The 14,256-nt window shown below is 40.9% G+C and overlaps 1 protein-coding gene across 1 annotated transcript in view; it reads right to left on the bottom strand.

The window, feature by feature from the left end:
• Window positions 1–13,752, bottom strand: part of LOC126236896 (zwei Ig domain protein zig-8-like) — a 724,735-nt gene extending 710,983 nt beyond the window's left edge. Inside the window, exon 1 of the mRNA XM_049946543.1 lies at window positions 13,659–13,752. Within this exon, the coding sequence (XP_049802500.1) occupies window positions 13,659–13,704 (46 nt within the window). The 5' untranslated portion in view covers window positions 13,705–13,752. The remainder of the gene's footprint in view (window positions 1–13,658) is intronic.
• Between the last annotated feature and the right edge of the window lie 504 nt (window positions 13,753–14,256).

Here is a 14,256-nt window from a genome sequence, read left to right as displayed (position 1 = left end):
CGTGTTCCATTGAGTTCAGGTCAGGAGATTTTGCTAGCCAAGACGTCCACGCGAGCCCACTTATCAGCGGTAGCAATAATTTGGCTCGTTATACGGACACTTATCCTAGTGGAAGACGCCGCCTCCAGCGAGGAAGAAGGCTAGGGTGAAAGGATACAGGCGGTCAGCATTAATGTTCATGTAGTCCACAACTTTCAGATCCCAGAGAAGTACATGCCAAAGCCCCTTATAGCTTAACGTTGCCCCCAGGGGCTTGCGCACATAGCGCTGTGCATGTTTCGAGTAGCTGTTCGCTTGGATGACGGCGTATCTGGATAAGACCGTCGACCTGATGTAACAAGAAACATGATTCATCCGGCCAGACCACACATTTCAACTGATGCACGGTGCAGTGTCAGGTATCCCCTAACCACTGCAATCGTGAGTGGCAACGTCGTTAGGTCAGCATTGACGTAGGTGACGTCAGTGTGGAGCCTAATTTGCAGAAATGTGCTCTGAAAGGTGCACACCTAAACACTGGCGACTGCACCGCCGTTGCATAGTACCGCCTGATCTGTCGCTGATGGACGTCTATCCAGCTTTACAGAGCGAGCGAGCCTCGGACCCCCACGATCTGTGAACCGTCGATGTCCCACGCTTCCTGTCATATATGTGGTTTCAGCTTTCTCGAACAGTTTTCCATAGATGCTCACAACAGTAGCACGCGAGAAAGTGACCAGCACCGCTGTCTCTTACATACCCGTTCGCAGGCGCCGCGCCATAGCACTCTGTCCACGGTTAAATCAGGTTATTTCAGTAAATTTTCCAATTTACGGGCAGTATAAATGGTAGAACGATTCCCCATGCTGTTTCCTTTTGCACTGGTATTAAATTCCACAGGAAGAGGCGGGCTGGAAGCGGATAAAATCGCTTTTCAACAAAAAGTTTACATACACAGGATTAGTCACGCGATTTTTGGGAAATGTTAGAGCGTCGAGGGGCACGTAGGTTTTTGTTTGTTTGATGATTTTAGCGCTGGTATCAACGGAGATATTGAAACAAGTACGTTTCTTTTAAACGGGACCATACCCTTTTTATAACTGCGTTCGGTAACTCCTGAGAAGACAATTACAATGATACAGCGTTTGTTAATGTTGACTTTGAAACCTTACGTAAAAAAAAAAGAAAGGGAAAGACAAAACAAAACAAAACACAGACATGTCCTAGTACATGAGAGAACGGTGCGTAGTTGTATACCGTATGGTAGGCCTGCGCTACGAGAATTATGTTTCATTACCGTTTGAACCAACTTACGACCTACATGCAGGTTCACCCTCGCATCTTGTATGTTGAAATAATACATAGCTTGGAATTAGCATATCACAAAGGGCGTAGGAAAACTATTTCGCACATGTGCATCCTCTCAGATTTACGTAAGCTGAAACAGAGAAATCAACTGTTCGTTCTGCAAAAATAAAGAGAACTTGCGCAGTGCAAAAAGCAAGTACTTCATTAATGCCTGTTAGCAGGCAGATTTGACTTCTCTTTTCCTGCACGCGGCTGCGTGCTTTTTAGACGTAAAATACATGTTGTCCGACAACTGTCTCAACCTACACTGGTCTGAATTATATAATGTGGGATACATTCGCTGAACGAAACATTTTATTAAAAATACTTTGGTCATCACCTGTATACCACAAAGTAACTATTATTAACGAAACATCAATTAATGCTGAACGTAAGCGCGTAATGGGAGTGTTATCAGCTATGTGAAATACATGCTGTCGGCTTATTTGACGCTACAATACAATTTCGTACACACGTAAGAGACATAAACAATTTAATACCCATGATCTGGTAACCACCCAAATCACACAACATACATTTTGTCTTCAAAAAGTAACTTTATCCTTTATTTAAGCATGTGTTCAATTGTTGGCCGTGGACTGAATGGAATATTTGAAAACGCCGTTCGAAAGAACGATGAACAGATATAATTACAGTGGATTATAGGGTAGTGCATGCATTGGCGATTCAACGACACATATCGTCTGGCGTAGTCGAGGCTTCGTCGTAGACAGCATCTCTGAGTGCTCCCCAAAGAAAGAAATCGACAAGTGTAAAATTGGGGGACCTCACTGGCCACTCGACAACAGGATTTCATCCTATCTAACATCCTGGAAAATTCTCATTCGGTATTTTCGTTGCAGCATGGGACGAGTTCGCTGGACAACCGTCATCCTGCAACCACATCGAATATCCACTGGTACCTCTTCTAGAAGAACCGTAGAGTGTTCGTCAGAAGGTGTGCGAACGAACGGAATGCCTGAAATGAAGTAACGTCCCACAAAGTATTTTCCTATGATGCCACACCATACGTTTACGTTCCACGGCCGTTGATGTTGCATCTGACCGGGCCAGCGTGGATTTTCGGCTTCCCATTAGCGCATGTTATGCAAATTTACGTTAGCGTGGTTAGAAAAGTTCGCTTCATCGGTACTACGCACACGTTAGAAAACCGTAAGGTTGTCTCTCAGTTGCAGAAGGGCAAACCGACAGTGTTCTGTATGACGTTCGCAAACACGATCGTCGATGCAGGATGCAAGTGACACTCTTCTGGCCGATTCCACATTTCTTAGGAATACCTCTCGTACCACTGTGCGGAATCATTAGCGTCGTAAGCGGAACAAGTTCTTCGTGTTCTCTCTCAGTAGATCTCTACTTTCTTTCTTTGACGTTCAAGTAGCCTGTCCACACTAGCGTCTAAATAGTTAATGCAATTGCTTGGCGCATCGGACACTGGTGATCCAGACAGATGACCCTACATCGCTGTACTCCTTTTAAGGAATTTCTTTTACATTTATTAAATGAAGGTAGTAATATCCAACTTCTGTCTGCACGCAACGAATAATGAAGCAGAAATGAGCGGCCTGCGGTGCAGACAGATAAACAGGCAAATGTGTTGACAATCTGACACCGCGCAGCACGAGAGCTCTCCATGGCAAGTGTTTTCATCACTTATGTCACTGTACTTTGAAATTCTAGGATATTTCTTGATTTTCTTACGACAGCTTTCAACGTCAATATTAACGAACGCTATATCACTGTAATTGTTCTCAAGAGCTATCGAATGCTGCTATAAAAAGTGTAGGTTCCATTTAAGAAAACATACTTTCTTCAATATCTCCGTTGATATCAGTGAAAAAAAAAAAAAAAAAACCAAATACGTGCCTCTCGACGCTCTAACATTTGCCGGAAACGGCGTTTCGATTAGCGTAACCGTTCACGAAATAAATGGGGTGTTACGTCTGTATAATAGATGTTTTAAAACAAATAAAAAATTGATGAAGGTAAACGATATTTTTAAAATACGCTTACCTTACATATTTATCATATTTTACCTTTTCTGCCTATTTTATATCACATATGAGGAATGATCACTGATGATAATAAAACCGCTATGATATAACGGTGATGCTAGTGATGCATGGAAACGATCGTGTTTTTCCTGGTGTTTATACGACGAGCATGGGTAAGGGGCCTACTGGAACCACAGTAGCGACTAAATCAAGAAGAGGAGGGAGGGGGAAAGGAGAAAAGATGAAGGATGGCGTGAGGCGGGGCGTCGTGGCTAGTGCCGGAGAGAGAGCAATATCTTGGGACGGATTTCATCGTTCGGTTGTGTGAGTTGTTCGAAGTACCGGTGGAAGAGGTTGGAAAAGGCATGACGGTGAATCGAAGGTGGAATATGGACGTAGTGAGGCAGAAGGGTATCTCGATTGGTTACTAGTGAAGAGGATATTCGGTGCTAAGACTACGTATGGTGGTTAATGTTTTGGATCCAAAGTTGCTCCAATTGAACGTATGGGATGTGGTTGAGTTGGTATAGGATGCGAGCTGGGAATGGTAGGCGGATGCATAAGATTATGCAGATTGAATTTGTTTCCAGGATTTCAGGGGATTTGTAGTTTTAGTAGGTGCAGAGGTCAAGGCTATGTTGACACGTGTTAGGATGGGGTTCCCCACTCGTCTCTGCTCCTCCTGCATACTTTCCTTAGCGATTCTCGTGCCCGAGGCACCACCAGGCGGCATCGAGCGTTGCGGTTGATGCTAGCCGCAGTGCACTGGTTCATCAGTGCAGGTGGCGCTAACACACCGTAAGCTGGTTCCTCAACAAATGAACAGCCTTTTCCACATTTCCCCAAATCATTCTCCATTATTACAGCTGATTACGTGTATTCGTTTCATTTCATGTCTTCTCGTAGTATCACAGAGATATTCAAACGGTGTCCGAATGTGTAACACTAATCTCGTACCTACATATGTCGGCTCCTATCATTTAAGTGCACTCTTCTGAATTTATCACATCAAATAGAGTTGGAATGGAATGCAAAAACTGTAAATATTGGTAAGGGCTATAAAGAACTGAAAACAGACCCTGGATCGCTATTTTTTTATTAGTGTTACCGGTTTCGATCTGACCATGAGATAATCTTCAGACTTGGTGCTGCAGGGTGAAATTTTTCAGTAATGGTATGAATAGTTTAATTTCAATCATTCTTATCATTAGCGACAAATGGCATCCTGCAGCACCGGATCTTAAGATAATTTGCTACTCAGATCTAAACGTGTAGTCATTAATAAAATAAATAGCGGAACGGATTCTGTTGTCCGTTTATTATAACAACTGAGATCGTGGTTCCAGAGACATGATGTCAAATATCAAAAATTGTTGAAGGCGCTCTGCATTAATATTAGTTTAACAAGTGATGATGGTGAAATAATGACACGATTACTTGTAGATGTATGTAAAAACAGCTGAATTCACAAATCCTTACTTCAGAAGAAACATGACTTACACAGGCATTAATTTGTTTAGAAAAGTGTATTAGTTAATATAATGCTGTTCAACAGTCATAAGTTAAATTGTTCGGAAGATCACTCTTCGTCGATAAAGGAGGCTAATACACGCCATTTTGCTGTATTTGAGTTCTATTGTGGCTGTGACACGTGTAACCAAACTTACATACCCGAAGCACGCGCTGAAGATCATAAAATTACATTTATACCAAAATAATAATGCCACAACTTTCCAAACGCATCATCCACAGCCAATTAGAGTAATTCGTCATATTGGGTTTTTTATTTTACATTTAGTACAAATAGCAATTCCATTATAGAAAATTTTAACAGTGACCATATATTGTCTACTGGCGAAACATTATCGTTTTCTCTTCAGCACTGAATAGTACTGAAGTTAAAGCCTTTTCGAAGCAATCTACAGCATACTTTTGCACACCTCTAACTCATCTGTACTAACGGCAGATTCACTGACACGGTTTGTAACGATGGCGTCGAAACGTTAAAGATTCCACCGATTACTCCCCTAAGTGTTTCTATCATTCATGTTCTCATCGAGATCTGTACAGTCACTTTTAGTGCACAGTGGTAGAGGCATTGTACTAATAAAACTTTGTACGCATTTTAAAATCGTAAATAACTAAAAATTAAGTAATGCGATTCTTTTCTAATGATTCGATATAATCTAATGTCTAAAAAGTCACATATATAATCTAATGTCTAAAAAGCCACATTTATTATCCGTCGGTTACACAACGTGACCTCCATGTGCAACGACGAACTCTGCATTTATCAGCTATTTATTCATTTTGTCAACATTTTCCCAATCACTCAGCTTTATCCTAGTATACATCGTTACATTTACGAATACGTTGCGTAATTGGTAATCTGCTTAGAAAATATTATGAATGTAATCAAATCTGTTTAAGTTGTAGAACATAGCACATCGAACTCAGAACAAAATATACCAACGATATCAAAATCTACTAGTTGCATGCAAGTGGAAAATAGTTTGTATCTCCAAGCGGATATTTGAACTATAAAAATGTTATAGAATCGCTCCACATGGACTAAAAGTGATGCTTATGACTGTTGAACAGTATTATAATAGCTAATACATTTTTCTAAACAAATTAATGCCTGACGGTACACACATATTTTAATGTTTGACTCAAGCAACCAGTTTCTCGAAAACTAGTTATTACTTTATTATTGTTTACGCACACTTCGCTCTATGTTTCCCACATTATAACGTTTGTAAGCCATAATTTTTGTTTTCGCACGACAAAGGGACATTTACAAAAGTACCTGGAATAAATTCATTCCAGTACACTAAGAAAATAGAAATGCTTAGAGAACGAGGGAGAATAGTGTGCAAGTACGATGTTTCTGTAAGTACTCACAGAAGAATCAACTGAAGTATTTATTTAAATACATTGTCGGTAAATAGTTTTAAGAGTCGCGATATATTCAGTTTGGAACGTAACCAGAGACGTGAGTTCCTTTTAAATTCTCATGCTTAAATTTACAAAGACACTCTATACTAATTATGGGTTAATCGCTACTTTACAGTATCTAGGACCCGGGTAGGAAGCACGTCAATCGTAATATTGCAAACACATCGGTATCGAGGTACACACATTGACAAGAGTTCTCTGTTAAGTTTGTCATCAGAGAGAACTTGTTATAGTCGTATACTGAATGGCTGACCAATGCTTCATGGGTTAATACTTGAACAATCAAAATTTCGGAATAAATCTTCGTCGCATTCCAAACAGGTCAGTGAGTATTAACCCACATTCTGATATAAAGTTGAATATGAAACCTACGTCGTAAGTGCGATATATAAGGACAAAAAGTAAAAACTTAAGTTAGTGTCAAAATCAATCTGTTTCGTGAGTATTCAATCGTATTTAAGGTCATTTTATGTTAAATGGTTCTGACCTTTCTCGACATAAAATATGAGGAGACAATTCTATTTGGTGGAAGGGATTTATACAGTACTCCGAATAGTTTTGACAGTCATGGGTCCTTACAGACTGTGGCTTCGTAGTTTGTATCATTAAGTAGTCCTTTTCACGACAAGCGCCGAATGAAGTTGTTTTCATACCTTCATACTTCGAGTCATTCATCCTTAAGTATTCCGCCTCAGACGAACTACCCCGTACAGGCAGTAGTTTATGGAGAGTAATGACAAAAACGTTGCAAGAGGATACGAACACTGACACTCATTCTGCGCTAAGTTCGATCTTCGAAAAGTGAGCTATCCAACAGTGAACAACTGATTGCTTAAACGTGTCAGGTCAAAATTCGATCGTATCACCAGTCCAGATGTACTGCCCTCACACGATTCATAAAATGGTATGTCATGTTTCGTGAAAATATGGGTGTTTGTAAAGCAAACCGGTTTTCAAGTTAACGAAACGGTTCACAACACATTATTTCGTCTCCGACGAAGTGCAGCGGTAAAGACCTCTGAAGAGAGTACGTTGACTGAAATACTGTAAGAGTATATTAAGTATATATAAATTCGATAAAGGTATGATAAGAAATAAGGATGCTTTCCTCCAATTGTCGAGATAGGAAATATGGGGAAAACATGAAGAAGAAGAACAGGTTGATAGGAGATGGGTTACGACGTCTTAAAAGACTCAGTCGGAGAGCAGAAACACTGTAGACGAAGAGAGAGACTGGGAAATATACAAGAAATTATTGAGAAAGTTGGTAGAGTTGTACTGTAAGACGAAGTGACTGACAAAGGATGGTAAGGAGAAAAACGTAATATTCAATAAATGAAATATCTGAAGCAAATTTTGTAAGTTTTTGGTAAGAACAAACAAGTAAACAAATGTAAAATCATATACGTTGAAAAGTAGACGACTCAAAATTTATGTAAATTACACGCTTCATCAACACACTGATGTTTATCACCATCCCTGAACAGCAGGTATCAGTTTCATTGAGATTCTCTTAGATTTGTGACGGCAGAATGTTGAAGAATATTGCTTTATTTCGAACATTGTTGCAAACCACTAGTACACATTGTAATCTACAGCAGCGACTGATCCCTAGCAATATCCTGTAAGATGACGCGGTCACAAACGCAGCACCGTTTTATGTATACAGATTCCTACTACGTAAGTGTAAGGACGTATAAGAAACTTCCATTACGCAATGCGAGTGTGCCAGCTCTGTGTTGTTGTAGGGAATCTTCCGTAATTCGTCAGCTCAACTTCCTGTACATGTGACGTCAAAGATAATCACTGAAGTAAGTGGTTGTTTAATTATTACTAATTACGACTACTAACAATAATCACTTTATTGGGAAACGTACATTTTAAATATTATTTTTCACGATTTATATCGACAAATATTCTTTCCCGATAGGTAAGAAGTACGAAAGGCACGGTAGTTTTTCCAGTGCAATTGAACCTGATTTACGTGTATATCAAGGGCATGAAACACGATTACTTGTAACTCAGAATTACTTAGAAATAAGACATAGGTACAATAACACCTCATATTTTTCACTAAAGATAGGTACAATGGGTCTATACGTGTACACTTTACAAACGACGAAGCAAAAGTACGGTATTACAAGAAAAAATGTTACTTGGTCCTGCTTTAGAGAAATTAGACACTGTATTGTAATTTGGCACTTCTAACTGAAAAACTACAACGATACATTATTAATGACAAAATACATTGTTCTGAACATAATGTTGCTTTAAGAAAATCAGATAATTTGGGGTACATCACTTTTAGTGCATTGAGTGTCAGTTTGCAAATTAATTAATGTACACAGTGCCTTTTCACTACAACTTTTCGAGGTGATGTGACGCAGCACACATCGATTGCACATAACACTTCACTCAGTTTAGGTGTGTCAAGATTCAAGTCGTCATTTTCATCTACGTCACTGTCATTTGAAACTCGTCCGCCTACTTGATCATCAACATGTTGCTGGCCCACATCATTAATAACCTCCTCCTCCTATAGTTCCAACACACAGGGCGAGATTACCGTCAAAATGTACAAAACTGAGAAATCTCCAGCGGCCAGTGGGGCTAGCTCGTTAGCAGACACAACTAGACCATAGTCACCGTCATCATTATCGTCATCTGTCACTTCCAGTAAGGCACCAACTGTACGGAAACAGTTGTTGATTGTGGATGATGACACTAGCTGCCAGCCAGCCGAAATAAATTTCACGGTTTGTAGTACATTAATGGAGAGAGTTTCATTTCCAACAACAATCATTACTATCAAACGATGAGCCAGTATTTTTCTATAATGCTCTTGGAAGTTAACAGTACTGCCCAAATCAAGCGACTTTAGAAAACTGGTACAGTTTGTAAGAAAAAATTCCACTCTGACATTTCACAAGCCTACTTGTGGTAGATGTGCTTTACATCGAGCCATAAGAAGAACGATCATCTTTCTCTTTTTCATCCCAATGTCCAGTTTTTTAAACAACTGTTCCATTAAAAACATAGTCATCCAAGAATTTTTATTGGATTCTATTCCGTTGGATTCGTTTTCCGTAGATTACGTCTATACACCTTTGAATCACCTTGGATTCCTAAAGTTCCCTGTCACATGTGGCGGAAGTTTGTCAGATCAATCTGCAATTGTGGCGAGAAGAACTGTCACGTCAATTTTACTTCTCTTGCCTCCAGAGAATGTATGAGTCATCCGTTTCAGCTAATGCTTTACTAGCAAGCACACAATCGAATACACCGGTCTCGTCACAGCTGTGGATATTTTAAGACTGATAACCCCTTAGTATACCCGGAAGATCCTCACCAATCCAGCGATTCACTTTGTCATCGTTCACACATTTCAATTCGCTGGAAATTGTTCTCCTTGTGATTCCAAGACGTTCTTTAAATTCTTGTAACAATTTTGATGAAGCCTTGAAATCAGCAGTGATGTTCATACTTCTAGCTGAATCTGTTGCTTTGTTGTCAGCTTGTCGGCATTGATGGGTAGAGTTGAAGCTCCTTTTTGCTGGAACCATGTAAGAAGTATCTAATTTGTGGCCGACGGCTGCTTTTTTTGGTTATGCACCTGATTTTAAAAACTCGTTCAGAATACCGTTTCATTTGCTGGACTCACATAGTGTGATAGTGTGGTATAGGCAATTCCTAAATTTGAAGCAATTTCACATTTTGATTTGTCTGGATTATCATGCACCTCTGAAATGAATTTTATGTTATCACCTGATGTTCTCCATGACTGATCGAAAGGGACTCATAGATATAACGCCTGTTCAACAATAAACATCAGCCAGCATCTTTTAACTTCTCGATTGTTACCATAAAAGAAATACTTATATTAAAAAAAGCAGTGCCAGCTCTGTCCTTGTTTCCTTGCCACCCGCTCTGGTTAACAATATTTTGTTCCTTCTCTCCGCGGCGCCATACTCTCATTGTACTTGCATACTTCAACACAGTTAAGGAAAATATCACAGGTCTTCTTTCCAAACTAAAGTGCTGATTACAGTTATCCAAAACTCAATTTATGCCAATGGAATTTGTTACGAACAACAGTGTATTACGTATATATAAGTTATAATTAACACGTTTTCCAGTTACATTTTTTCCGGGACTAATAAAATTTTTGTATAAGTAAGAATACGCTGTTCAGAGTTACGCACAAATCAGGTTCGACTCCTGTTGTTCTTGTCCATGCATTCTAGTTAATTTGTTTGGGACAGAGGAAATTGATAACGTCCAAACTAAAGAATTGTTAGAAGGAACACGATGATTAATATCATCGAAGCGTAGATTCGTTGAGGGGCACTCACCGATATACATTCCCCGTGACTTGCTCCCTTTCGCATAAAGATCATGTCCTATGTTATATAGAGCGATAAATAAAATAAATAGAACTACGCTGATCGAAATATTTGATGAAAGTCGTCAAACGGGAGCACTCTATTCGTATTAATCATTGGCCCTGCAAGGTGATGGACACAGAGCAGTTTGCGACACCACACTGTAAAATAGTGTAGTCCATTACCGCAAGTGGCAGGAACCCACTGACGTTCCAATAAACACCTCTAGGAACAGAGTCTAAAACACTCCAACATCTCAGAATATCACGCGCTTTGAATCCGCAGAGTACTTTATTGGGTTCCAATCCACAGAGGAAGCTTTTATCACATACAATTGTCTCTCGCCGCGCAACGGAAATTCGACAGTTCGCTGGTCACACGGAAAAACTTCCGCATTTCAACAGTTCGACCATGTTGAACAAGTCTGATGTGTTGCACGAAATATGTCTCTGAAGTTCACGGAACTCCTCGAATGAGGGATGTGGACACGGAATCAGTTGTAAAAGTGCTTATTGAACCTGATAGATGAAGAAAACTAATACCGAACAAAGCATTCCTTACAATAGGTGACTGGATAATTTGCTTGTTTTGTAATCTGCAGCACAATCAAATACCTAATTCGTTTTAAAATGTAAGTTATGTGGAATAAACTGTGAGTCAGTACAGTTTTTGCTATATTTCACGAAAAGCCTCCATCAAAATAATGTAAATGACTTTGACGAAAGGCTGTGACTTACTGGTGCTAAAAGTAAGCGCGTTCTTTATTTACACCATCCTTTATTGTCTTTCACGATACGATGAGAAATATGAGAATTGCTGCAGTCTCTGCTAAGGTTATCAGCGAACTATTGAAATCACGTGCAATTTCTATCTTTTACTGCCGAAGAATTCAATGGTCACAACACTGATCCAAGCATTTCATCAGTGGGCTTACGCAGTTCTACACACTCGTCATTTACTCCACCTGATACGAATGTGTTATCAAGTTTTGAAATGGGGTGCAATAGCAGACACTCAGATAAAAGCATGAATAAAATATTCAGATTGACTAATATATCGATGTCGGCCACCAACAACAGATTTAAAACTTATCACTTCCGTTCATGGTATGCGGTGAAACCGAACCTTATCGACACAATTTCTGTACCTGACCGGGGATCTGTTAGCCGTAAGGCGCTCGTGGTCTCGGGTGGTTCGTAACAAGGCAGTTGCATGTCGTCTAGTTTTTTCCCCTTTGTATCTGTATTGCAATGAAAAATTTGCAAAACAATGCAAAATATCCCGCTATATGCGCTCTGTGTCTTGTTTTGAAGCATTTATTGTTGTTCCATTCACTGATGATACTAACTCTTGACAACAGTACTTCCAACTTCACTCTTTGCCATCACGGTAATATCAGCTGTTCTCGGTTCTGTCTCGGGTCTGATGAATCTGAGAGTTGTTGAATCACACAGTGTTACGCTGTTTACGTGTTGCTGATAGCCTCTAACACGCTTTTCGCTATCGTGACAGTATTTGCTCAGGACGAAAGTGTGATTTTATTACTGCTCTGAAACCAGGAGTTCCATTTACAGAAACAGAAAAAATACCTGAACAAACTGATAAAATTTTGTTGGTGGAATTGGGATTGACCCTCTATACAAACACGAAGTCACCTTCGCAGCAATAATTTTGCCACTACCTCGGCTCAGCAGTCCTCTCGTAGATACTCGAGATGAAAGTTTCAGTTCTTTACAGGAAAAAAATCACTGAATGCACAACATGATCGAAGTATATTTTCAGTGAGATAAATGCAGCGATACACATTGTTCGCTACTGTAGCTTCAACCAAGATGTAGGCTAGGATTAGACGGTTGAATTAGGAAACTCGGAAACAAAATCACTAAGAAAATTATCAGCGGGAGTCATACATTGTTATCAGTGAACACCAATGGACGTCGAGATAAGGCACATAGCATCTGCTGACGAATATTATCATGATGTGCTCTCTTTTGCAAACGTAGTGAGAAATACAAGAAGTACACGTACTTTCCAAACATTGTTATTTTGAAGTCCACCAATATGTATTCCACATCCGACAAAGTTTGTTTCCTGCAAAAACAACTGTGTGGACAACAATGATCGAAGAGTACCATTAGCGCGATACTCAGTGACATAAAGGCTTCGTTTATTCCAGCCGCAACTGAGCTCTAATAATATACTGAACAGCCTATAATAGGATGCAAATTGATAAGAACTTGAAGGAAAATATCAGTGCGACTTTTATGTTGGTATCAGTCACCAATAATAGAGAGTAATATTTAAGACATATTATTTCTGTACACCTTCTGTATGCTCGGGTGTTATCTTTCGCAACACGACGAGAAACGTATCATGTACAATGCGTCTCCCATTACTCTGTCTTAGCATTGCTCTATTAAGTATTCCACATCACACGAAATTTCTTCTCTTTATAGTCAGAAACGACTATAAGGACATAACAATGATCCACGTAAATTGTCACTGGGATAAACACAGTGATGCATACTGTTCGCTTACTCGCTCTCAAACGAAAGGTCTGCAGTAGGAAACTAGCAAAAATATGTAGGGAAATTATCAGAGGGGCTAATACATTGGTATGTCATCGCCAAGAATAATACGATCCAAGACATATAAATCTGTATCAGCACTGTTGTTACTGGTATGTGACCACGTTCAAGCGGCAAGTAAACATTAGCAGACTGGTGCAGGAAGTTACAATAATGGCTTGCATTCTAAGAGAATTTTGCACATGAAGTCAATGCACATTCATAAGGGTCACAGGAAGCGTAGATAATGTGCCAGCTGGCCACAGTTACAGGGGAACTATTGTTACTCGACGAATATCTAATGTCTGCAGTGGCGCACGATTGATATCTCTGAACTTCACTTAGCGATCGGAGTAGGCACACAGTCACGTAATAGTTGAGTAGAGCCGCGAGTGGCGCAACGCGGGGCTGACCTGCGTGCAGGGAGAGGGACAGCAGCAGCAGCGTGAGGCGGCTCATGTCGACGGCGGTGGCGGCGGTGGAGGCGGCAGCGGGGGCGACAGCGGCGGCCGGTGTCGGCCCATGGGCGTCGCGGCGCTCGTCTGACGGCGGCGACGGCGTCGCGTGCGGCCTCCGCAGCGGCCGGGGCGCGAGTGACGCCGGCGACGGGCAGCGCGCATGCGCACACGGCCCCACCCTCCCGGGCCGCCTCCGCGCCACCGGGTAGACTGGGCCCGACTCGCCGCTGCCTACCGCCGCCGGTCGCTGCAGCTCCAGCGGCCAGTGAAAGCCGAGTACATCAGCGGCGTCTCCGGCGCGCGCGACTTGAGAATGCCCTCCACCGCAAAAAGCCGCACGTCCGACACGGATGCCTCCACTCTGTGCTTCGAAAAGTTTATCGTTGATTCCAGATTCCATCGGGAAATCAGTAGCCCCACGAAGGTATTAAAACGCAGAACTGGCGACACGTCTATTGGGCAAGCTCCCGTACCTTCGGAAGCACTGTACTTCTCACATTTGGAGAACACACAGCAAAAGATCATTCTTCGCAACAGTGAGAACGATTATGAG

Source organism: Schistocerca nitens, chromosome 1 (assembly GCF_023898315.1).
Source record: "Schistocerca nitens isolate TAMUIC-IGC-003100 chromosome 1, iqSchNite1.1, whole genome shotgun sequence".
Taxonomy (NCBI): Eukaryota; Metazoa; Arthropoda; class Insecta; order Orthoptera; family Acrididae; genus Schistocerca; species Schistocerca nitens.
The sequence above is the reverse complement of the archived record's forward strand: the minus strand, read 5'-3'. Positions and strand labels throughout refer to the sequence as shown.